This window comes from Ammodytes marinus (assembly GCF_949987685.1).
Source record: "Ammodytes marinus genome assembly, chromosome: 16".
Taxonomy (NCBI): domain Eukaryota; kingdom Metazoa; phylum Chordata; class Actinopteri; order Uranoscopiformes; family Ammodytidae; genus Ammodytes; species Ammodytes marinus.
In genome coordinates, this window is record NC_137220.1 from 9,208,898 (window position 1) to 9,234,210 (window position 25,313).

The window sequence follows — 25,313 nt, forward strand, 5'->3', positions numbered from 1 at the left end:
CACACACACACACACGCACACACACACACACACACACACACACACACACACACAGCTTTGGAGGACTGGTGAGAGCTGGTGTTGAATTATGCCTGGTAAATGAGAGCAGGTCTAGCCTTATCCCCATAAGTACAATTATGCCACTGCATATACATAAGGTTCATTATGCCTTCCTCTTCACCTTACTCAAGAGATTAAAGCAGACAGACACAGACTTTGAGTCCTTGTAGAAGGCTTTGATGGAGCTGCATTGATTTAAAGTCGAGATAACAGAGGCTTTGTCATGCTTAATGGCTGTTTCCAGAACATTCTAACTGCTTAATGAGCATTTAGAAAGTTAATGTTAGCTAACAAATGTTGAACATTTAGGATGTCTGGACATTAAGCCACCCACTGTGTTATCTGTGGGATGTCAGGATGTGTGTTCTCTCTTTACATGATCAGGCATCAGGATCTATCCCCATAACCCAGATGGTAGGAAAGGTTTAAAAATCAATTTGAAATGTTTCTATACAGTAGTTAATGTCAATGAAATGACAGAAACGAGTAACTTTAATGCTGGCTGACAATAGTTCAACATTTTGAGGGACAAGTTTATTCCCTGTCCTTCCAAGACTTTAAGCCAGCAACACTGTCACATTCATTCCTGTAGTGTTCGTGACGTGCTGTTTTCAGACAGCAAGAGGGAATTGTGTTAAAATAACTGATCTTCCCATCACACAGGTTGTGAGCCTGGTGAAGAGCAATCTGTAAAGTTGAATGAACCCAAGCTGTGGCCTTTGCCTCGAGGGAGTGTTCTCACAAAGCACAAATCCCCAAAGCTATGGTTTGTGTTTTCTTGATTTCCTTCATAGCAATGTCATTGTTTATTCATAACTGCTCGTTAGCGCTCCACTGTGTTCAGGGCCATCAATGTGGCTCCAAGCTTTCACATTCTAAACAGGTTTCTAGGCAATTTATCTCCACAGTGTCCATGGAGAATGTGATAAGTCTCGATACCTTTAAAACTCCCCTGCAACTAATGAGCATATCTGAGGTATAGCTTTAGCCTTTGACTCAATACTATTGGATATTTAAGCTACTTCCACAAAATAATTCTAAAATGTTAAATCTATCATATCAAAGATCATACAACACAGATAACAATTACCTCATTACAAAAAAATATAGACTAGTAACATTCAGGATTGACTATCCATTCAATTCTAAAATATAGTGTAACCGAGACAGCATATGGTAGTACAGTGACGGGATGTTCACCTCTCAGCTCTAAAAACAGCAATGAGCTTCACTGTTTTCTTTTGTTTTCCTTTTTTCATTTTGGTATAATTACTGAACAAGCAATAACATTGGAAAAGATTTTCAAATAGTGTAAACATCGTACCGGTACAAAAAGCACATGTTGCAAGACGTGGTCAGGAAACAGCAATACAGGCATCACGCCGACAGCTTTCTACTCCTCCTCCATTGACTTCTCAATCTCCTTCAGCCTGCGGACAAACTCCTGAGCCTCCTTGTCTCCGATGCGAGCGTCCAGCATCTTCATGATTGGCTTGTCTGCAGGGGGAAAAGCAAACAGATGAGAGCCGTTTCCTACACCTGACACTAACACCTCCTCGGATTGAATGTCTTTTCATGTTGTATTTGAAAAAGTAATTGGAAACCCAAGAAGCCAATATTCTGTTTGTGTACAAGCCAGGAGCTATACGTACCGCTGGGTTTACTGCGAGACAGGTGGAGAATGGCGGGCTGTACGCTCTTTCCGGCTGCCGATGCGTTGGGTCTCCCGGGCCAGCAGAAGTCGCTGAGGGGAGCCACGGCTTCACCGGCAAAGTCGTTGGTGGAAAGCCAGTCGTAGTCCATCACAGTGAAGGTCAAACAGGCAAACCTGTGTCTGTACTGTTCGGGACTGACGTGACTGGAAGACACAGGAACCAAAACGAATAAGGGCTCCTTTCCCAAACACATTTAGTAATGGTAGAAAAAGATTTAGGATGGGCCAATACATGTGGTTAGATGCAGAATGCTTTTTGGGCTCTTCTGACTAATTAACAATCCTCTGCGCGCACCGGAAGTTATAGTACGTCACATGGACAGGGCCTCCGTGTGATAAAACAACCAGCAATAAGACAGCTATACTGCATAAGAAAGAAGGCAAGTGAAAGGCGTGATGTTATGATGAAAGTATGTCCCAATGTTATGCCTAGTGCACGCTAACTAGATACCTTTTCAGCTGTAGTACTGTATGTCGAATAGTAAAAAGGAAAGAGTATGCGCCTTGGAACGCTGGTTTAGGGGCTGTGCGAATAAAAAGAGGAATAGGAGGGGAAATAATACTCACAAGTAAAAGAGTTCGTCGAATACAGGGTGCAGGGTCTTAAGTTTGACTTGCGTGCGTTGACTCTTTGCCATAGGGAACAGGTGATGAGGACAAAGCTCCAATATGACAAATGGGTCACTCAGACCTGAGGGGGACAACAGAGATTATGTTCGAACACAACTCTAAAACAAAAACCTGTCGTTTATTCTGACTGTTATAGTCTTACCATTTGCATCCAGGGCAATTATATCTGCAGCATGCAGAATCTCCACCGTTAGTCTCTGTTCTGGAGCGTCATAGTAGCACTTCACACTGATCCGACCATAGCGAGTATGTTTGAGCGTTTTCTGAAACATTAAACACATTTTTTTTTATCACGGAGGATAATTAGAAACAGTGTGGAAATGTGCAGCGACACTGACATTATGCTTTGAGTTTTCAGCAGCAGAAACTAGGTAAAGGAATTATTCCTCGACATATTTTCAACACATATCAAACAAAAAGCAGTGTACATCAGTCGACATGTTCACCCCACAGCAGCCTGTTTTTTTCAAGAGTGCAGGAAAAGACAGAGTTTCAATCAGAGGTATAGTGACAGAAGACAGAGTGCTGTGCTGTCCAATCAATAAAACCTCTGTTCACTTCAGGGCTAAAAGGGAATTGTCAGCCTGGTGAGTTCAAACCCACCTGTTGGGAAATCTTCTCCAGATAGTATTGTTCAATCAGCTCAAAGGAGGAATATTTATTCAGCCTGAGCTCCTCATCCACGACCTAAAGCAGCATGGGTACGGTGAGAAATGGAAAAAGATAAATGACACCTTAAAGTAATTCCCCATGAATCCTAAAAAAAATTGCAAAAGAAAGCCCTACCTTATAGTCTCCACTCTTCATGTCTTCCAGGACAAGACCCTCTCCCTTGGCATGGAAAAACTGCAACAGGGTCTAAAGCGTGGAAGAATTTTTTTTTAGAAAAAATTTAAAAAATCAAAAATACATAGGGGAGAACGGGGTAATCTGAACCACTTTTTACATTTGCTCCCCTCTAAGCGAGCTAAAATTATTTATCACTCAAATTTATACATTTCCCATTAATTCAGGATGTTTCCTAGAAATGGGCATTAGCAGAATTTTTTCAAGACAAAGGGCAGTGAAAATATGATTGTTTTAAAAAAAGTTGTCATGTGGCTCACTTTACCCCAGCTGTGGGGTAAACTGAGACAGACCAGAAAAATCAAGGGGGTAAAGTGAACCAGCTGGGGGTAAACTGATCCACTTACTTTTTCCACTCTGAAACTACCATAACAACACATATTGTAACAGTTAGAATCCTGAAAGCTAGCCACACATTCCAGAACTAATGTCAGACTAGTAAAAGAATGATGGGGTTTGGTCAATTAAGCAAAGCAAATTTTCTAAGCACTTGAAAGTAACTCTGAACAAAATCAAATACAACATATTATAATTCAAAAGGTTTTAATAAGATTCAAATGAAAGATAGAACCAGTTAGATTAGAACGCAGTCTGGGGGTCAGAACAAAGGACCCTTAGAGCCAGCTTGTGTCTGGGGGTCAAAGCATAGGAAAATCAGAACCAGCGAGAACAGCCTGGGACTCAGAACACAGGAGAAGACCCAACTGGATTATAACATCAGCCTGTCATACTCTACAACTAGGCCTACTCTACATTCCAGCCCTGGTGGTTACAGGGAAAGATGAGAAGGTGCTCTTTCCGTGTGGTTGCCCCAGGTCGTCTTCCTGGTGTATTTCCTTGGCATGATGGCTTTTCTACAATGTGTATGACTTTAAAATAAAACATATGTTATGTAATATTACATTAAAATATGTTTAAGACTACACTTAACTTGTGCCTCATGGTGGGGGAAAGTGAGACAGTGCCTCACTTTCCCCCACAGCATTTGGCTCACTTTCCCCCACCACCACAATTTGAGAAAAAACTACCTCTCTTAGCATTTCAGGCTAATCTTTAGCTAATATCATCACATGGTTTTTATATGTTGGTAGTTCATCAACACATATGATAGAAGTTTTTCTACGTGAATACATTTACTTTGGCACAACAGTTGATTAAGTTGACAGCAAGAAAATTTACTTTTACATGCAAAATACCTATTTGGTGAAAAAAACATGCTTACCACAGCACCTCTTTTTAAGGGCCATGGGGAAATGAGAGGGGCTTGAAAACATATATCTCACATGACCAAAAATGTTTTCCGTAGCCTAGATACAGGGGGTGGCTCACATTACCCGATGCCTCAGATTCCCCCGTTCTCCCCTACTTATATATACAGTATATATAGACAGATTATGTGTTGTCATTGCATATTATCCAACGGAACTTTGTTTGAACAATATATATATATATATATATATATATATATATATATATATATATATATATATATATATATATATATATATATATATAAATAGTATACAAACTGTATATATAGTTTTGAGACATGTTGTTCACACAAACAACATGAAACCTCTGGCAGGCAAACACCATATCTGTCTGTCTGCCAAACTCCAAACTCAGCCCACTTACTCATGTAGCATGCCATTACTTATCATCTGCAAATCTGTCACATGTCCTGCCAGCTGGTTACATTGGCATTGACATATTGTCATTCACGAGGGAACTCACTTTGCCATTGCTCAGCGGCTTCATAAATATCTAATGTATGCTAATGATTGCAAGACAGCAGGTTAACAGAGCTATCAAATGGTTGAGCATCTTTATAATGTTGACCCGTGTCCTTTTAAGCCGACTACTTTGCTCAACTGGAAACAGCTATGAATGAGTAGTGTGTTATGAAATGCAGTAATCACTGACCTCCACTGTGTACTGGAAGCGGTTGTAGAACTCCACTTGAACGCCCCTGTTTTCCGCGATGGCATCCAGGATCATTCGCAGCAGCAGCTCCCACATGCTTTGGAGAACTCTGCGAGGCACCAGACACAATGAAACACCCACGGGTTAATGTTGACCAGACCTTCTGATGACACAGCTTATACCTTATACTTTTACTTAGCTTGATCATTTTAAGACACAAACCATGTCCCGGGGATATTTTTATCGCAAAGCTTGCATTCATACACAATCGCAGTGTAGCTTATTGGCTTATTGAGCTGTCACAGATTTCACCTTTAAACAAATAAAAATAAATCTTTTTAATGAAGAGAAAAAAACAGTGAGTATGGCTGTAACTTGACATACAGACATGTGTTATCGAGTTCAATTTTCACAAGTTAATTTTGGCTGTAATGTATGTTGATGTATGCGGACGACACATTGTTTTATGTGTATGTAAAGTACGTTGAAAGTCTTCATGTAAATAAATGACTATCACTGAAGGGTGTTTTAAATGTACACATTGTGGCTTTAATTGTTGTATTATGTGACACATGAGCCTGTGAGAGTTAAGTAGTACATTTTGTCTTGTTTGTGTTTCATCATTTAGAACCCAATATTTTCTTTGAAATGTTATCATTAGCAGCACAGGCGGTCGGAATGGAGATGAGTAATCAGTCTGAATGTGGCTCTATTACGATTCAGTCAGAACTGTTATCAAAATGTGTATTGTTATTCAGAAAATAAATTAAGTCATATGTTTGGTATGGAGAGAAGAGGAGGAAGTAATTACCTGGTCAGATTCTCCTTTACAAGGTTTTCAGTGAGGATGACCATGGTGTCTTGTAAGTACTTCATAAGAGGGCTCACAGCCTGGGGGAATGTCACATTAACCAAATTTACACAAGTATTCTGGCTGTAAACACATCTGATACAAGTATGAACGCTGTAGAGAAACCTAACTGGGGCTTACGTCGTCATTGTTGATAGAGTCTGGAGACAGGCTGATGTGCTGGATGTACCTCCGCAGCTCAGGTTGCATCTGCACAGAAATATTGTCTCATACGTGTGCATGCAGGTGCATATGTTTACAAATATGTAAACATGTGTGTACATCATAATATACAGTACATTTCCAAACACCATTAACACCATTTTGCAAAAAGTTCAAGAAATTGTGCAGTGTGGTTTTTGCACCAATGCAACCCAAGAACAAAATGTGTCATCTGCATTTCACAACACAAGATTTGGATGTTATTACTCTAATCTCTCATTATAACCAAATTGAATGTAAACTTCACCAAAATTCCAAGTTACACATGAGAACAAATTAAATTTTACTACAAGGTACACAGAGGGTACAATGGTTAAGTGTGTGCAATATTTATTTTCCAAATTGAAAATGAACAGATTCATCCATTGGCTTTAAAGCATAGCACCTCCAGTGTAGTTGATCTGGGGGCCGGGTATTCATGTTCTGTGTACCTTGTCGGTGAGCAGTGTGATGAGTCGTTTGGCCTCTCTCTGCAGGTCCAGGTCCATGTTAAAGAGCTGCCCGTTCAGAGCCTTGTAAACCTGCTCCTTGCCCTCCGCACCACAGGACTCCTCCATGGCGCGCTCCACACCTGGCCAGTCCAGGTCTCGAGGCAGGTGACCCAGGAAAACACGCACGTGCTCCGTGTTGTTCAGGGCCACGCAGAGCTAGCAGGAAGCAGGGGAGGAGCAGAAGAGGAGAAGAACAGGGTGGAGGTGGTGGAGAAACAAAAGAAGGAAAAGAAGCAGGGCTACAGAGAAGTGGAGGGATCAAGTGCGAGTGTGAATGATAGACGATGACACAGAGGCAACCGTTTTGTTTTGCAATGGGTGTGTAAACATATCGTCCATGCTCATCCTCAGAGGCCAAAGCGCTGAGTGTAGATTTCTAACCCTCTGAGTTCTCCCTAATTAAGTCTCAAATTGCCACCACTGCATTAAAATGAACAAGAAAGGTACATGGTGGAGACTTTCTTACTTTATCTTATCCTATTATAACTATCATTATCAATGGGGTTTTCTGACTTTAATTTATCCTATTTTTTGCTTTCTTTATCAAATGGGCTTTATTTTCCATCTTCTTTTCCTTTTATGGTAATCCATCCCTGTGTTATGCTCACTCCATTTCGGATTCAATGTAAAACCCTCACGAAATGTCATTTCTACATATATTGTAAAGCACTTTGAGCTGCATGCAAGTTATTATACAAATAACATTATGATTATTTTTTGTTGTTGCTGTTGTTGTCCTATCTGATCACCTGCTGAGGAGCCCTGTGTGTTGCCAAGGAGAAGACTTGGTGACATTTATTTCACACGTCATTGTGTGCCCTCCCCCCCTGCTCCGTCTTGCTACAGGCGTTACCTGCACTGTGAAGCTCTTGTAGTCTCGGCCCAGCTGGTTCCTTTCAATCTTGCGTGTAATCATCTCCGAGTAGCACACCGCCTCGCTGCAGAAATTCTATGACAGATAAAATACCACCCCTGTTTTTATAGTGACATTCCTGGATTCCTTTTTGATTTTCGACCGTAATGGCAGCACCATCTTTTATTAATCCTGTGTGTGTGTGTGTGTGTGTGTGTGTGTGTGTGTGTGTGTGTGTGTGTGTGTGTGTGTGTGTACAGTATATGTGAGTATGTGAGTCTTTTCCGAGTCACGCTTTAACGTGTGCATCATGTGGAAGTGGCACTCACGTCTGTCAAACGAGTGATAAAGATGAAGGCCCCCGAAGAGTCTGGCCAGGCGAGCTGGAGCCAGATCTCATGAACCTGGCTGAAGCATGTTGTCACTTCCACTGCTGACGAGCTGTGTTTGGCCTGCTGTACAGGCTCCAGCTGCTCTCAAAACACAACATGAAACAGGCCACATGCGTTATGTATGTGAATGTCACATGCTTTTAAAGACTATGTGATGATTATGTCATTTTTTCCTTTTCTTTTTGGTTTACTTTATTTTTTACACCCTGTTAAGCAATTATAAGGATTAAGTAAATACACATATTCATCAACAGCTGTAATCAATTTGTATCTGTAAACAATTTGTGTGTCTGTAGTAAATACATTAGCCATCATTTCGAGGACTTGTTTCAAAGCAATTATTACCAGCTCAATGACTTGTATAAACAGTTAATACATGCTTTACAACACAATGTAGAGTTATTTCAAAGCTAATATATACATATTTTTACTATGGGTTGTCCACACTATTTAAGTGTAGTAAGCGAGGACTGTACAAGGATATATTCTAATTATTTATAAACAATGAAATATCAAATACAATGTCAAAATGTCTGTCATATCTGCAAATGAGAGCAGACACCTCTCACCTTGTCTGTTTCCACTGCTTTACGCATTCTGTCACAGGATCTGTCATGGACGATCTGCAGCCACTTATGAATGGAGGACTTGAACCCATTATGAAAGCCAGTCAAGGCCAACATTTTAGCATCCCTGTTAGGGAGAAGAACGCACCTTTTTTTAATGAATTCAAACCTTGAGGAAAGGTTAAAGTCTCCTCATCTCCTTCAAGCTTCAAATGTCAAACAAATAACGTCAAGTCAAATGGATGGCCTACTTGAGAGGAAGAAACTCTCGAAAGCCTTTGAGGATCTTCAAGGACACGAAGAGCTCATAAATGGTCTCTCCCATCGCTTGTGTGAGTTTGGCGCTCTCCTGCTCCAGAGTCCCACAAACCCGCTCCATGGCTACGGTAACATCATCAGCTACCTGACGGATACAATAATATGTCCTTGATCGAGCACGGATATCAGGGTCAGCAACAGCAAGACTTAAGAAAACACTTCAGAAAAGTTATTTACAATTACTTTTATTGCTAGTTTTAATAGCATACCTGTTTCTCCAACTGCCTGTATGATATGCTGAAGAAATCGACTTTCAGTGCACTGTAAAAACAAACAAAAACACAGAATGGCAGTCAATGTTTAGGTGCTATTGAATATTACATTTCTACATAGTATTTTTTTTTATATTGATGCAATGTGCAGCATTGATATCTACCTGTAGAAGAGTTTGTTGTAGATGTTCTGGGCTCTCTGCAAGTCTGCACACACAGCGTCAACCACGTGCACCAGCTTCTTCAGCTGCTCATCCAGACACTATACATGGTCAGTTCACAGTCAACAACATTGTAGAGCCACATACAGTGAAAGTATAGGATCATCATTTCTATCATTTTGAACTTTTCATCAGTCCAAACTTACCCCGTCTTCTGGTTTATGACGTGCAAAAAGGGTCTCATACCACTCTGCATTCCCCTTCTGTTGAAATACAGTAATGAATTACACAAATTAAAGGTGCTCCGAGGAACTTTCAGTTTTTGTAATTCTTGCACACCTTTTGGACAAAGGTGGTAGTGTTTTTCCTACGCCAGCTGTTGTTCCATGGGTGAGCATACCCATGACAAAGCCATTAAGAAAAACTATATAAAAATACGTTTTTACTGATGGTCTCGTTTGCTGTTACACGTCATTTAGGATCATCAGAGGAACAATTAGACTGGTACCTTTAAATGAATTCCTGTAAAGCAAATGTTTGGTTAATATATAATACTTTTTACCATTACCTTCACAGCAGTAGTGATGTCCAAATGCAGTTCATTTCGCAGAGGACACACAGTCTTAAACGCCCGCATGTTTTGCATGTAGCCAATCCCCCTAGTGTACACAGACAAGGAAAAAGGCCAAGTACAATACAAGACTGCCTACAGGTCACGTACATGCTATAACTTTCACATCACACACAGTCCTACTATCCTTAGTATTGAGAAAAATAATAAAAAGGTACAATCTCAGTCATTTTTCCCCTACTCTAATTGTATGCAGGATCCTGGTTTATCTCTGCAGGAGGAAAGAGATTCGACATTATAGGTGAGTTTGCGTGTGTGTGTGTGTGTGTGTGTGTGAATGTGCATATGTTTCTGAGAGGTGTAAAACAGATCTCCCTTAAGGTGTTGATCACTTCAGACTTCTTCTTACCAGGGACGTTTATATAAAAAAAAACACTCTCTTCAAGCGACATGATGATTGTACTGGCTTGTTCTTATGTCAAATTCCGTCTACAAATGAATGCCTGGATTCACATGAAACTCACTGTGGGTATTCATGTCCTCCAATGGATGAATGCTTATGATTTGGTGATTCACTTTAGCTTAAAGTTCCACATGTACTCAAGCAATATTAAAAACACATCTGTATAATATATAATCTTCCATTTTTGGAGCAAATTGATTGCTAGACAAAGTGTTATCCTTTCAGTGATTTGACTGTATGACCCTACAAGTGTGTATGTCAGGATTTGGAAGTGAAATGGACATGTCTAAGTTGTTGCTTATGATTACATTATAATGTTGCAAAATGACAGGCTCTTTTACGTTTTATACAACAAACTTTGTTGTCAGGAATACATGCTCAAATACTTTTTGTATTTAAAACTAGTAATGACCAATGATTAATATTTTTCACTTTGAGTACAACATTGCTTGGTCTACTACAGTGTATGACTATGGTTGAAGAAGTGTGTGTTGGGGGATGAGAGGTTGAGCGTGTGTTTGGTATATGGGCAGCACAGGCGATGTTTGTGTGTGTGTGTGTGTGTGTGTGTGTGTGTGATTTGATGGCATGGCGAGGGACTTTACCTCAGCATGAGCTCGTAGCGTGTAATGGCGGCGGCGCTGGTGCAGGGGAAAACCTGACGCATGTTCTTCATCAGACACAGGCAGTGCTCTGTGTACAGCCTGAAGCTATCTGACAGCTGCCTCTCCTGGACACATGAAAGTTATAGCTTCAAGTACACTGGCTGCTGTGAGACATTTTTGGCTGTAACCAAAAACCCTTGATGGATGTCAGTGAAGGAGCTGAGCTAATGAGGTGACTGTTTTCTAGATGAAGGAAGAGGGTTTTTACTTTGCTAATAATTAGAGATGCACCGATCCGCTATTTTTACAGATATCTGGGTTTTAGATATCGGCCGATACCGATACTGTCCGATATCATAATTATCATACATTTCTTTGTTGGTGTGGTGATGTTATGTGTAAGGTTAGAGAGGCTTAAGCAACACAGAAATTTTAATTTAAAAGAGTAACACATGTACACAAATGCATGAAGGTTTATCTTAACTGCTTTCTATCTAAACTGTTTGAATCTAAACATCAGAACTCAACTTCTGAATTGCTAAATTATAATACTACTGTGTAGTAAAAAAAATTAGATTTATAAAAAAAATCGGAGTTGTCAGTCCGATATGCGATACTTGCATCCATATTGGACCCGATACCGATATTGGATGGGATCAGCCCCATCCCTAATAATAATGTCTATTGAACCTACCGGGTCTCCCCTCACAGCGGCAGGGTCCCACTCTGCGTCAATGGTCCTGAGGAGGCGCAGCAGCAGGGAGTAGCACAACCTCTGGGTCCGATGGTGGCTGCTGTAGCACTGCCAGCGACTGTTAAATAAAGTCAAAACTGATGCTAGAGCGCTCAGAAATGATTCGATCCATCTGTATGACTCCATTGATACTCACATGATGGCCTGTTGTAGAGGTGAGAGATCAGTTTGCACAGCATGGTGAGTGAGTACAGTCCACGCTGCAGGACAAACCTGCCCGTTCCAGTTGTAGGGCTCTCTCTGGATTTTATATTGGATGGATTACAACATCATTTCAAATCATTTCAGTTTTACGAAATGCCGTACAGTCAAGAAATTATGCTAAAATATTAAAATGTAGTTATGAAATGTTATTCACAGCTACATCACAATATACAGTAGACTTTGTATATCAACCACAGAGGATTTCGGTGCTTTTCAGCCTTCTATCCAGCAATGTTCTATTTCCTTTAAACACAGCAGTAACTCTACTTTAATTCCCGTGCACATGATTAGTTCCCCTGCACTCTCAGAACAAAGCCTCATCTTCTTAAATCTAATTTAGTGGCCCTTAGAGGCCATGCTTTGTTGGTGGTTTGTCAGGCTAAGCACGCAAGTAATCAACTAAGAACATCCTCAAAGCTCTGTGGGGATATCTTCTGTCAATAAATAACAACAACAACATTATCCCAAAGCGTGTTTTGATGTGGAAGACACTCACCTTAACATGCATGTGCTCATACTCCACAATCTGACTCAGCAGCTTCTTGTGAATGGAGACATTTGAGTCCTTCTTGGACAAAGTTGTGTCTCTCTGAAAGTAAAGTATAAGGGTTGAAGAGTATTAAAAGCTGTGAGAACTCTTGAAGAGTGTATAGTGTGTACACAAGTACTGTAATACTGAACATACCTGGCAGGTGAACAGCTTCAGTATCAGGTGACATTCTCCCTGAACCTTGGACGTACTCGATCGAGGCTCCAGCTTGAAGCAGGTGTCATAGCCGCCAACTGGGATCTCCTGCAAGAAGGAAAGCGGCCACACATCAATGACACCCACACACTTAGCTCCACATGTCTGGGAGAGAACTTTGTTTTTTGACATGTTAACTCTGTGACCGCTCACATTCAGAGGGATGTTGATGCATCCCAAGAAGTCGTCTGCATTCTCCTCGGAGCCGGATGAGGCGGAGCCATTGGAACGCACTGACTTTGCGATCTGCTTAAAGTACCTGTCAAGAAAAAGCACAGGAAAAAGGCAAAGAAATAAGGGCTCTCGTTCTGCAAAAAAATGGCAAAATGAGATTAATTATCGAATAAAACTTGACTGTAAATTTCATCTTTGTTGCAATGGAAATTATACATTGTTCACCACAGTACTATGGTCCTTTTTTCCCTTGGTTATGATTGGCACAACACTATTTGGCCTTCATGGCCAAAGCAGTACTCTGTTCTTTAAATGCACAGTTGTATTGGTACTGGGCTTTACTGCACGTCTGTGTTTTTAAAGGGTAACAACAACAGAATTGAATGTATAAATAAGTTACCAACTTGGACAACTGTGTATTGTGCACAATATTAAAATGGGTGATTCAGTTGCACATGCACCATTTTACGAACCACTAATTACAGTATGATGACATTTCAGGAGTACACAACACCGTTTCTTCTACCTTCCCATTCCTCGAAGTCCACTGACTTCATTGAGCTTTTTGCAGGCCTCAGCAACAGACACGTCATCATCATGGTCCCTGAAGGAGAGTGGATAAGTCAGAGGTTATAACAACATCTCATCTCATGCAACAACTTTCATTGTGCAGCGGCAATATGTGTAATGAAAACCACTGTCATGGTGGATTTCCAGTAGTTATCTTACCATATGTCCAGATGTAAGAGGTCATTGTGAGCGTCATCTATTTCACTGTGAAAAGAAAAAAAACAGCCAGAAAACAGATCAAATCATGAACTGAAGTGTCATCTCTGTGACTAAATACTGACAGTGAACGCCTCGATCCTTTTAGTGATCCTTCCTTGTGTGGCCGACAGTGTTCTGAACTTGTCACTGTGAGCCTTCGTGTGAAACAAATGAAACTGTGCGAACGTGTCACATCACATATCAACACGTCCACTCCAACTGCCATACTCACAACACAAAGTGCTCGTCCCACACAGGGTTCAGAGTCTCCGCTTTGACCTCTGTCACCTGGATGCACTTTGCCGGCAGCGACTCTTTGGTGCTGCAGCGTTTCTCCAGCTTCTCCTTTCTCTTCCTGAAGCTGAACTTTCTCTCCTTCTTCTCCTCCACCTCCCGCGGCGGGGCCTGGCCCTCCAGAATTCCCAGCATGCAGTAGGGGTCGCTGTATCCTGGCAGGCACCCATGGGTGACATGTAGAAAAGGTTAGGGCAGAAATGAAACTGTTCATATCACCCTGGAGCTGTTACTAATAGCAAGAAGACAGAAGAATTTGAGCATATCTGTGATGAATCAGTATTTTTGGTCAAGCTTGTCAGTGTAATGAAGTGGGGCTCAACATTTGTCCATGCAGACTTGGGTAAAAAATTTTTTGCAGCTTGTATCTACATGTTTGTATCACTCAATCTCAGTAGAGAAATGGCAGCTCCTTACTCTGAATAGTGTCTGTGAAATTACAATTATTCAATTTCATCATGACATGGCAAAAAGTAATGATCAGGTTGAACACAATTCAAACCATCATCACTGCTGGTCATCTTTACAGGCCTCGCTTATCTATAAAAGCCCTGTTGGCGTGAAGTGCTGAAAACTACACAATGTATTGTAGACATGAGTGGAATCACTGAACAATTTATTTGGATGAGTGCACTGAAAAGCTTCTCACTTCCATACAGTTGCTGACATATTTCAACTATTTTGTTTCTCAAGAGGAGAGTGAATGTTTGAGATCTCTCACCGTTTGCATCCTTGGCCATCAGGTTCTTTGCTTTCATAACAGAAACTCTCAAAGAAAAACTGGCTTGCTGTGAAAAGAAAAAGGAATTTACTGTGTTTTTCAGTGTAAATACCCCCAAATCAAGGCCAGGCAATGAGAACATTATAACATAATATCTTCATCATGACTCCTGAGGGAGGGGTAAGAAAGTCAAAAATCTATTCATGTAAGCTCCGTCAGGTATTTTTGGGGGGTCACCAGTGTAAAAAAACTCAAATGTTCCTCCAAAGGCAAAAAAAATAAATATTTAAATGATAAAATATTTTCACTGTGAACAAAACATTTCCAGAAGTCTAAATCATCGGCCCCCACAGTATATTAACTGTGATATGTAAATGTCCCGGTCAGTCAAGTCAAAGATACAGTCATACCAAATGGGGTTCTCAAGTGTTACAGGTTCTTAATCTCTCAACTCTCCAAGGGCATCAGTGCACTCTAATAACTGTGTCACTCCAGGCAATGCTTTTAGCCTTATTGTTACTGGATTGCATTCAAATCATGAGCAAATAGCAGTAGTCTACAACTCCTCCTGTGATGCTGCTGAAATCTGAACTTTCAGACCACTAAAGAGTTCATTTTTTAAAGAATTCAACCACCCATTGGTCTGTATGCATGTCTTCTTACTTAAATATGTTTCCTTGTTGAGCAATTTGTAACAGTTATAAGAAAGGTGTTATACAAATGAGTATATGTCAATGTAAATGTAAAAGACTTCAGAAGTTTTTTACCAAGTCACATACAGTATACTTTTGCAAACCATGCTGTTGTAGCCTATGTTCCAGGCACCAATAGGGTTCTAGTTTGAGACATTATTGCTATAGTATAAGGTGAATCAGTGACAACCCTGTTCAATCTGTACATACTTTCCAATGTATTAACAATTATAAACATAAACACAAAAAATAATGAATGAGCCATGATGCCTCCAGGCTGTCTTAATATGTCTGAAATCTACCAGACACAAAACAAGAACCATTATTATTGTCATTACTTTTTTAGCAATTAAACTTGCAAATGAAAACGTCCAACATTCACCCATACAAAGCCAACGATGTAATTATAGTATGCTTATAGTATGCCAGCAGGGGCTGCGTAATAACATGATTAATGATTTTATTTATTTGAATATTTTCTGTCACATTATATCTGAGGCATATTGTTAGCAGCAGCGGCATATGAATTCACAGTGACTCATGCACAACATGTCTCACCTTGGCTTCTTGAACTTTTTGGAGAATGATGTCATGTTCTTCTTTGCCCATATCAAACACCTTGGAGAGAGACGGTCAGACAGTTAAAAAAGCTTATTTTTTCAATGCAACAGAAACCTGAAGAGACATTCTAGAAATGATTCCTGTTTCTTGTTACATTTCAAAATGAAAACTGAACAGATGAAACGTGTGCTTTCTAAAACTGAAGAAAAAATAACAACACCACTGAAACACCTTTAAGGAATATTTGGGTGAGGCAGAGCCAGGAAAAGGCTACGTACCTTGAAACAAGTCACCCAATTTAAACATAAAAGAGGCTACAATCCTTAGCGTTACATCATCTGAAAGGATGCAATATCACAGCTGAATATCAGCACACAGTGTGACTGGGCTTTGATGTTTAATCAGGTCTGAGACGAGAGCATCTGCTCAGATTCTTATAGCCTGCTCACAACAAATAACACTCATTTGTGTCACTACCAAAGATTGAATGGAAAATATAGATGGATGGAGGGATAGATAGATAGATAGACAGACAGACAGACAGACAGACAGACAGACAGACAGACAGACAGACAGACAGACAGACAGACAGACAGACAGACAGACAGACAGACAGACAGACAGACAGACAGACAGACAGACAGACAGACAGACAGACAGACAGACAGACAGACAGACAGACAGACAGATAGATAGATAGATAGATAGATAGATAGATAGATAGATAGATAGATAGATAGATAGATAGATAGATAGATAGATAAATAGAAAGAAAGATAGATGGATACCTTTAGCAGGTAAGCAAACAGATCTTCGTCACTCTTCACATGTTCTGCTGAAGGCACTCCCACTCGGTTGACCACCGTGTACACAGCTTCCTCATAAAGCAGGTCCAGCTACATGAAAACACACTCCACCACTTAATAACAACCCTTAAGAAATAAAAGCTCATGTTCCACTGCCTTGTTTCTGCTCTGTTGCACATCAAACTAACATCGACTGCATCCTTGTTATTGTTAACTTTTAAATGTAATCCCTGCTGACATGGGTTGAAAACAGAAAAGTTGAGCCGACACACCTCCGTCCTGCTGATTCTGTCGAGTATAAAGGACTGGTCTACATGCTCTTGGGGCGGTGGCACGGTGCAGGCCCCTCTTTCACTCTATGAAGGGAACAGAAACAAAAACAGTTCAGCCAAAGCAAAATCTGCCTCCAGCTAAAATGATTTGTTGAGTGAGGTTTTATTGAAAGAACAACCAGGTTTCACGCTGGTTTGAATGTCGTTTTTGGAGCTGGTTCTCTAGTCTTCGCAACAACATAAATGATGAGAGATATTTAATAGGAAAGAAAGACCAACATTTGTAGCCTGTTCTACTTGCTTATCTTTCCTCTTGTAAATATTATTTTTTACCACATTATGCCTCAAATACCTATTTGAATGAATTAATCTAAAATGTGTCAATGTTTAAATCACTCTTCATTTGCTTAAATGTGACAAAATGTTCCAATGTGACAGATTTTTTTAAGCAAAACAGACCAAAATGTACATTATCAACAGATCATATTTGGATCTATAGTGTGAGTGTCCCTTATGGTTTGATGATGACTTTTGGCTTCTTTTCTTTACTCCCCTGTCATCATGTTGCTCTCAGCAAAGCTTGTAGCACACGACATCATTGCCTCGTTAGCTGTGGCAGCAGCAGCAGGAGGCGAGCGTTGCCATTGACAGCAGTCTGTCACAGCTGAGCTTCCATGTCTTCAGATCATCCAACTCAACCCAGCTCTTCTGTCTACGCAAACACGAGCATGCTTCAAGTGTGTAACAGATGGAGGGGTGGTAGTTGGGTTTTTACCTCAGCCTGGGCAGCCCGCAGCATGTTCTCTTGCTTCTGAAGGATGGCATTCACACGCTCAAAGAACTCCACACTCTCCTCGGAAATCCTGCCAAGGACCAGACGAGGAAACAGATTGACGATTCATCTCTAAAATAGAGATGTGAGATACTTGGGGAAAATATGTTGATTTACGAGTAAGAGTGAGGTGATATGCTGGGTCATGTTATTGCAAAAACAGATACTAGCCTACATCATCTCATCAGACATCTCACTTAAAGAACAAATTGGGAATCAGTAACAGTGGTGGAATCACTCTGCATCCTTTTTTTCCAAATTAATTCAATCTCTGACGTTTTTTATTTTGAACCTTTGGACTCCTGCAGTTCGGCCATCAAACATCGTCTCATCTCGTAGACCCTAAAAAGGCAAAGGAATGGAACCAAAGCTCTCGGCTCAAAACAACGAGTCTGCACTCTGCATGAACCGTGTTAATCTACTACTATGAAGAGCAGGGGAGCTGTATGCAAAAATGCAAATGATGTTGTCTGTTTTCCCTCCAGGTGTGAGTGAATCCCTGGACCACCCCCCACCCCTGCTGGCCCCAGTTGTCATGGTGATCCAGGCAGGCACATTCAGGGAGAGAGTGTATGGCTGCCATGAGCACCTTGGGAATCCCTATATACCATCAAACTAAGTGGGCATCCTTCCTCCCGGTGTTGTGCTGAGGTCTGCCTGCCTGCCTGCTGAGAATTGCATGCACCTTTATAAGGCTACTCCTTTGCGGAAAAATGCATTCAGTCTTTGCCGAGTTCTGCATGCCTGCCGAAAATTGCATGAACCTGCCAAAAATGCATACGCCTTTCTAAATAATTATTTGCTGAATAATGCATTCACACTCTGTATATCTGGATATTTATGAATCATATTGATTTAACAGCACATACTTTGAGTCATTTTGGCTCCCTAGTATGAATTACATTTTTTTAATAATAGTATTATAATCATATAGCCTACTTTGTTTAATCCACTTTGACCAAATTAATTTGACACCCAACTTTTCCCACTTTTAAAAACCCAACAAAAACCTAATGAATTATCATTGATGAACCCGGCAAAGAAGATTATATATTTTATAGACCAAATTTTGCCTTTATAATCACTACAATGTGTGCTAGTATATCCCTAAGGTACATGCAATTCTCGGGAGGCATGCCAAACTCGGCACAACACCGGCCTGTATGGATATCACTGCGGGAGGATTCAGCTTTTGATGGGAGCTGTTGCAGAGGCGTTTGGGATCAGCTATGGGGTCTGCCCGCAACTCCTCACCCCCCCCCCCACACACACACACACACACCCCACCCCTCACCCTGGCTTCTGTCTCCTTCCTCATCTCTCAGCCAAACCCCGTCACATTATACAGAAGGCCCTTCAACAGAGACACTTCTGTCACGCTCTTTTCTTAGCCGCAATGGCAGCAGGCGTGTGGAAACCCATCCCAGCACCCACTGACACTGATACAGCTCTGTGGTTCGGATGGCAAATCCCCTCAAGGTTCTGATGATGAGGACTAATGAAGAGCTGGTCAGGTTTCCAGTGGCAGTAAACCCAGTACAACTTTTGGCTACATGGCGTAACATTTTCATATAATGCAAATGAATGTTGGTTACGTTCAAGCCATCGCCAAACGAGTTGACACAAAGTTGATTAAGCCGATCAGCTCCACAAAAAAAAAACTTTCTCTGTTTTTGTCAGTATGGCAGGGTTTACAAACTAGTGTCATCCCCCTTGACACTGGTGCAGGAGTTCGAGAAGCGCCCACAAAACCTTTCAGTTGTTGATGCTCCTGCTAAGAAAATACAGAAGAAGGAATGAAATCCATGCTTGATCACAATAGGCTTACCTCATGTAGATGCGCCTACTGTGTTGTTGTAATTACTCATGAGAGTGACAGAAGTTACACACTATAGCTTTAAAGTTTAAACAAATTCAGTCAAAACACACATCATTTATCAAGCCAGACTAGATACAGTCCCCTCTTCAGAACATTTCTTATTTTAACACAAAGCAATACAAAACACTGTTTTTAATCAAGTCATGCGTCGTGGTTGGGTTGCAACTCATGATGATTTTCATTTTTAACCTGTTTTCTCGAACAATCAAATATTCATATTTAAGAAGCTTAAACCACTGACTTTTAGGCATTTTAATTAAAAAGAATACTTAAGTGATACAGAATAAATGGTAACACTTTACAATAAGGTACACAACATTGTAGTACCTACTACATAGATATGTGTTACCTACTACATAGGTTTTTTAAATTTTTGTGTTACCTACTACAAAAAAAAACCCTATGTAGCCTAGTTGGTAACAAAAAAAAACCCTATGTGTTTGGTAGCACAAAAAAAACTATGTAGTAGGTAACACAAAACAAAAACCTATGTAGTAGCCTAGGTAACACATATCTATGTAGTAGGTACTGCAATTTTGTGTACCTTATTGTAAAGTGTTACCCAGACATTTTTTAAATAATTGTTTATTAATTTAAAATAACTCTGCAACAAAGAGTTTCCAGCTTCAGTCGGCTTTGTAGAATGTTAGAAGTTATATTGTTGCCCTTATCTCAAACAGTTCAGTCAGTGATGGAGGGCTTGAAACCATAGTCTACAATCTGTGAATGACTCCACAGAAAGAGCCTGTACTTCGACAAGAGATGGGAGGATTCACCTGTTCATTGGGAGATTATGCTTCTTATTTGCACATAGGCCTATGGCAAATAAGCTTGATTAAATTGTAATACTTGCGAGACTCTCAATTGCCTCCACATTCATCATTATATTCCCAGGGCATTCTCATATCCAGAAATCTGTCAGTGAAAGTGCTTGCGGATTTGTCAAGGCAGACTCGGTCCTTTGTTTTTGAGCTGTAGTACGATGTTAGAAGCAAAGCTAAAGCCCAAAGGATGCAAATTCTGATTCGATACATATTAAAAAAGAATATGCTGGTCAACCTCTCTCTCACACACGCACACAAACACTCCACCAGAATAACAAACTGATTTGATGTTGCTAGGAAACAAGTCCCCCCCCAGCCCCCTTTTTTACTGTCATTTTCTTTTCATTTTCAGAATTCATTAAGTTATGTTTTTGTGTCTGGTGAGTAAATCAGACAAAAAACTGAGCACGACTAATTGGGGGTGCGAAGGTCAAGGCAACCCTCCCTTCAAACTTTAATATGATACCCGCTGGAGCACACATTGTAATTCATACGCCTAGTGCAGACACCACTGTTGGCTGCAGCATGAAAGACAATGAGACGTCTGTATGCAGTCCAGTGATATGAGAAGATGTGTTAATCCGAGGCATCATGGTTGACAGTCAGTACATAACATCTGCCTGTGGCTCCTATCGTAAATAAGTGAAAAGAAAATGTGGAGATGTGATCGCAACCGCTATGATAGAGTCTCTCTGTTCAATAACTCACCCAGGCCAAAACTACTGACAGACAGCGGAGTAGCCTGGTGTGAAATTATTTCCAACTTGAGTCCTCCGCGGTTGTGATTCAGTTTCTCCCTCACTGTGCGTTTCAATAGCCGACTGTCAATTTGACCCATTTTAAAACAGGCAAAGGGCAACTCTCACACAAAGCTCTTACATGATTCCTGACTATAACATACATATTGCCTAAGCAGCACTGAACTCCTGGTTTATGTTTGTCATATTTTATTCATCATGTAATGTAGTACTGTACACTATGCTATATAGAGTATTGCCAAAGGGAAATCCTTCCTGACAATATTAGGTCGAATTTTTCGGTAATCCTAAATGTGTAGTAGGCTATGTTTGTCCATAACAGCATGTGTTATTGTTTTTTTAAAGGGTGAGGCGACCTATATCATTTTCTTGTTGGCAAAACAACAACAAACTTGTCCTGCAGTGCTGACAAGTATTATCTGTGTTGCTGAAGTGTGCTTTGGTTATATATGTGCCAAACAGCTTCATTGTTGTCCACCATAATGCACTTGTCGACACAATCCTTTGCTACAATGAACATGAGCACGGAGGTTTATTTTAAGTCAAATATGTTAAATATAACATTCCTTAAAGGCTCAATTAGACAGTGTTTGGGAGCCTACCAATGGTTCCTTAAAGGGGTCACAAGATGATTAATGGGAGAGGAAAAAAGAAGAGGGAAAGTTCTCTTATAAATATTTGTATTATTTTTTTTCTTTTTGGGCGATTTATTAAATACCTCTAGAAAGCTGCTAACATATCATGTCAGATGTTTGGAGGGATAAATGACCCTTCGGTGGCAGTGAGGGGTCGCAGACACTGCTTTAGGCCTATTTGAAGTGGTTAAAAGCCAAATCGGTTGGGAACCTATGCACAAGATGTGTATTGATCCACGCCTACAAATAGTCACGCCACAACAAAGTCACTGTTTACTCGAACGATTTTTGAAAACTACAGCACCCAGCTATTTGAGAAAATTGATTAGCAAATATAGAAGAACACCAGCCTTAGCTTTTGAATGTATAGGAAGGCTATGAGTAATTACCTCATTAGGGGTCTTTGTTTGATGTCAATTATCGATTCGAAATTGATTTTGTTGTCAAACCCATTAACTGTTAAGTCCTCCACTGTTGACGGCGATGGAAGTAGTGAAGGGGAATATATTAATTTAAATCTAACTCTCCGAGGGTTGAATGCTGTGTAACACCCAGCTGAGTTCATCTGACGGTAAAGGCTGAACGATCCAGCTCACCTACAGTTAAAAACATGATTTGTGGCACTGAATTAAAAAGTTGACCCCATTGTGGCGGTCTGTGCGTCTGTCAGACGACTGTCGGAGGAGCCCAAATCCACCCGGCCTCATTTGCAAATTCTCAATTTAAGTGAGAGTGCAGGCAGGCCAGAGGCAGTCTAGAATGGATAACAAAGATCAACAGCTTGCCGCTAATGATGAGAACTCCAGGGATGTGCACGGCCGAGGCTCAGTAGGAAGCCTGTAGCACCAGGGAGCTGGCAGAGGAAATAAAAAAAGGTGGGATTCTGACAGTTCAGATTAGCCTTTAATGAAGGACACAAAAAAGGTTCCTACCGGAGCAGTTTTGACATTTGAGTTGTCATAAAAATGTAATTAGCCTACAAATGCTAATTCAATAGACAGCATCAGGAGGCTTATGCTTTAGATAGAAACATACTTTTAAAAGAAAGCCATACATCCTCTGTAGGTCCAGTATTTTGTCTTTTCAATCCAGAATTGATAACTGTTGAGCTGGGCATCTGAGGTTTCCCTGGTCATCTTTAAAAATAGACACACAGGCAAGTATAAGTTCACATCGTGCCAGCAGCCTGTGTTTAGGTTGCTATAGAAACGTCAGGGTCAAGCTATTAGTTTTGACTTCAGATGAAGCTTCAAAACAAGACTGAGAATAAATCAGATGACTGATTTTTACCTATGCTACTTTATTAGTCGCTACTAGACAGGGAAGGAAAAAAACATCGACAACAACAAAACAGACATTCAACCAAGGAAAACATTGGGAAAAACCTTCCGGAGATCAGACAAGATCAAGACCAATATCCACAAAGGTCCAGTTTATTCTCCATGTCCTCAAGATGAACACAGTGTTATCAATGTAATGGTAACACATGACATTATTCACAAGAGATTACACAACAAGGTGAGAGAAAAAGCTTAACAGGAAATAAAAAAAGAATAGAAAGATAAGAATACAGAACATATATACACACATACTGTACTGAATACATATCTACACAGATAGACATACAGTACAAAGCATATGGACATACATACAAATACATACAAACATACATTAAAGTATATGTCACAAGCATTACATAAAACAATAATTTGTGACGAGTCAACACATAAATCAGTATGTTGTGGTCAGACAATGAGCAGTTCCTTTTATAAATAGGTAAGTAAACTGTCACTCTAAGTTAAGTGAAGCACAGCTGAGCAAATTAAGATTTTTGTCCAAATCAGTGAATATCTCCTCACGATCTGCTACCTGTCCATACTGTGCGTCTGCTGAATGCCAGACCCCACCTTTAATTAATAAAACAATCATGTAATAGTCAGAAAATTATTTAAAAAAAAATAGCCATATTAATATTCCAATGTCCAAGGTCTAAGGTAAACATGTCATAGGTTCTTTACAGATCCAAAGATATTCAAGTTTATTAAGACAAAGAGAAGTATACAATATATAAAAGGTGGAACCTTTCAACTATTTAATGTTTTGGCTTTGACATTGAGGAAAAATAATTATGAACAAATGTGTTGTTTTATGGACTAATCATTTTAGCTGTAGTCAGTGTCTATTTACATATGAAACATCCAAGTTAACATGTGGGAGGCTAACACAAACACACACACACACACACACACACACACACACACACACACACACACACACACACACACACACACACACACACACACACACACACACACACACACACACACACACACACACACACACACACACACACACACACACACACACACACACACACACACACACACACACAAGTTAGGTGATTTGTTTTCCGGATTTTGGATACAGCGAGGCATCTTTATCACATCAGTACTATGCTGCACTTTTATGTTGGAGGGGATATGTGAACATTAGAAACACGGATACCAGCCAGAGCCTGACTGTGCATGTAATAGTGTGGTTGATGTGTCCTTGGGGAGAGGAAGCTTGTGTGAGGCCCGCTCACAGAAAGTCATAACCCTGCAATGAATGCCAGCCACTTTAAAATACTCTGTTGACAAGAAATGATGACCTGAATAAAAGACAGGAATTAGTGCAAGTGAGCAGGTGCATTTGTTTTTTAACAAAGGCTGTTATTATCTCTCCACACTGACTACAATTCGATTTTCATAAAAAATAAGACTCTCATTATTGAAGCCACAAATTATTAACTGTCAAGAGACAGTAAACAACATGCCTCCTGCTTCTTGCTCAAACTCAAGATAGACATAATGTGGGACCAACAGTAGGTCCAATTTAAATTCATGAAGCAACACAAAATGTTCATCGGGTATACTCAGAAGGACAGCAAAGAAAAAAAAAGCCATAATAACCCATATTAAAAATTGCACGACAATGAAAAACCTTCATGATAAGATGATTGGAAAGCAGCTACAGTACTTGGGAGTCATGTGATGCTGTGTATTGTGTGCACACCTGCGAGGTAAGGGGTCAGGAGACTGTGTGAGGGGGCTGCTGGTAGTTGGAGTCGGCGGCGTCTCCCTTCGGCTCCTTAGGGACTGGCTCCTCTGCACCTGCCTCAGCACACTGCTCTTTAAGTCCAGCAGTGTCGTCATGATGCTTCACTGCTGGAACAGACACAGAGAGCACACATCAAGACAATGGCACTGTGGTGCAAACAAGTCACACCTTGGATTCTAGGGAACCTGGTCAAAATACATTTCATTTAAAAAATGTAATCTGTAGGATTAACATCAAATGTAAAGTCTCTTAAATTCCTCATTGTGAGGTAAAAAAAAAACGGTTATTTAGCATATGACGCACTGATGAAAGCACCTGTATTTGCTGCTTTGCCAAGTAATTCTAGCGGAGGGGCTATGTCGTATGACCCGCACTGCAGCGGTGCGTTCCATTGTACTCAGGACATGGGAGCTTCATA

The 25,313-nt window shown here is 40.4% G+C and overlaps 1 protein-coding gene across 1 annotated transcript; it reads right to left on the reverse strand.

Annotated features, from left to right (window-relative positions):
- Positions 1 to 1,453: 1,453 nt before the first annotated feature.
- On the reverse strand, positions 1,454 to 24,990 carry baiap3 (BAI1 associated protein 3; the record flags this gene model as incomplete). Its single annotated transcript, XM_080043485.1, has 33 exons — positions 1,454 to 1,557; positions 1,713 to 1,918; positions 2,342 to 2,465; positions 2,547 to 2,667; positions 3,008 to 3,091; positions 3,191 to 3,262; positions 5,174 to 5,282; positions 5,985 to 6,064; positions 6,165 to 6,233; positions 6,677 to 6,892; positions 7,590 to 7,685; positions 7,919 to 8,059; positions 8,551 to 8,674; positions 8,799 to 8,950; positions 9,075 to 9,126; positions 9,242 to 9,339; positions 9,445 to 9,501; positions 9,807 to 9,897; positions 10,878 to 11,002; positions 11,572 to 11,689; positions 11,768 to 11,871; positions 12,332 to 12,424; positions 12,521 to 12,628; positions 12,734 to 12,839; positions 13,281 to 13,358; positions 13,484 to 13,528; positions 13,755 to 13,971; positions 14,538 to 14,604; positions 15,788 to 15,847; positions 16,579 to 16,686; positions 16,869 to 16,952; positions 17,644 to 17,731; positions 24,851 to 24,990. 33 exons carry the CDS (start codon positions 24,988 to 24,990, stop codon positions 1,454 to 1,456), a joined length of 3,537 nt encoding a protein of 1,178 aa, XP_079899611.1.
- Between the last annotated feature and the right edge of the window lie 323 nt (positions 24,991 to 25,313).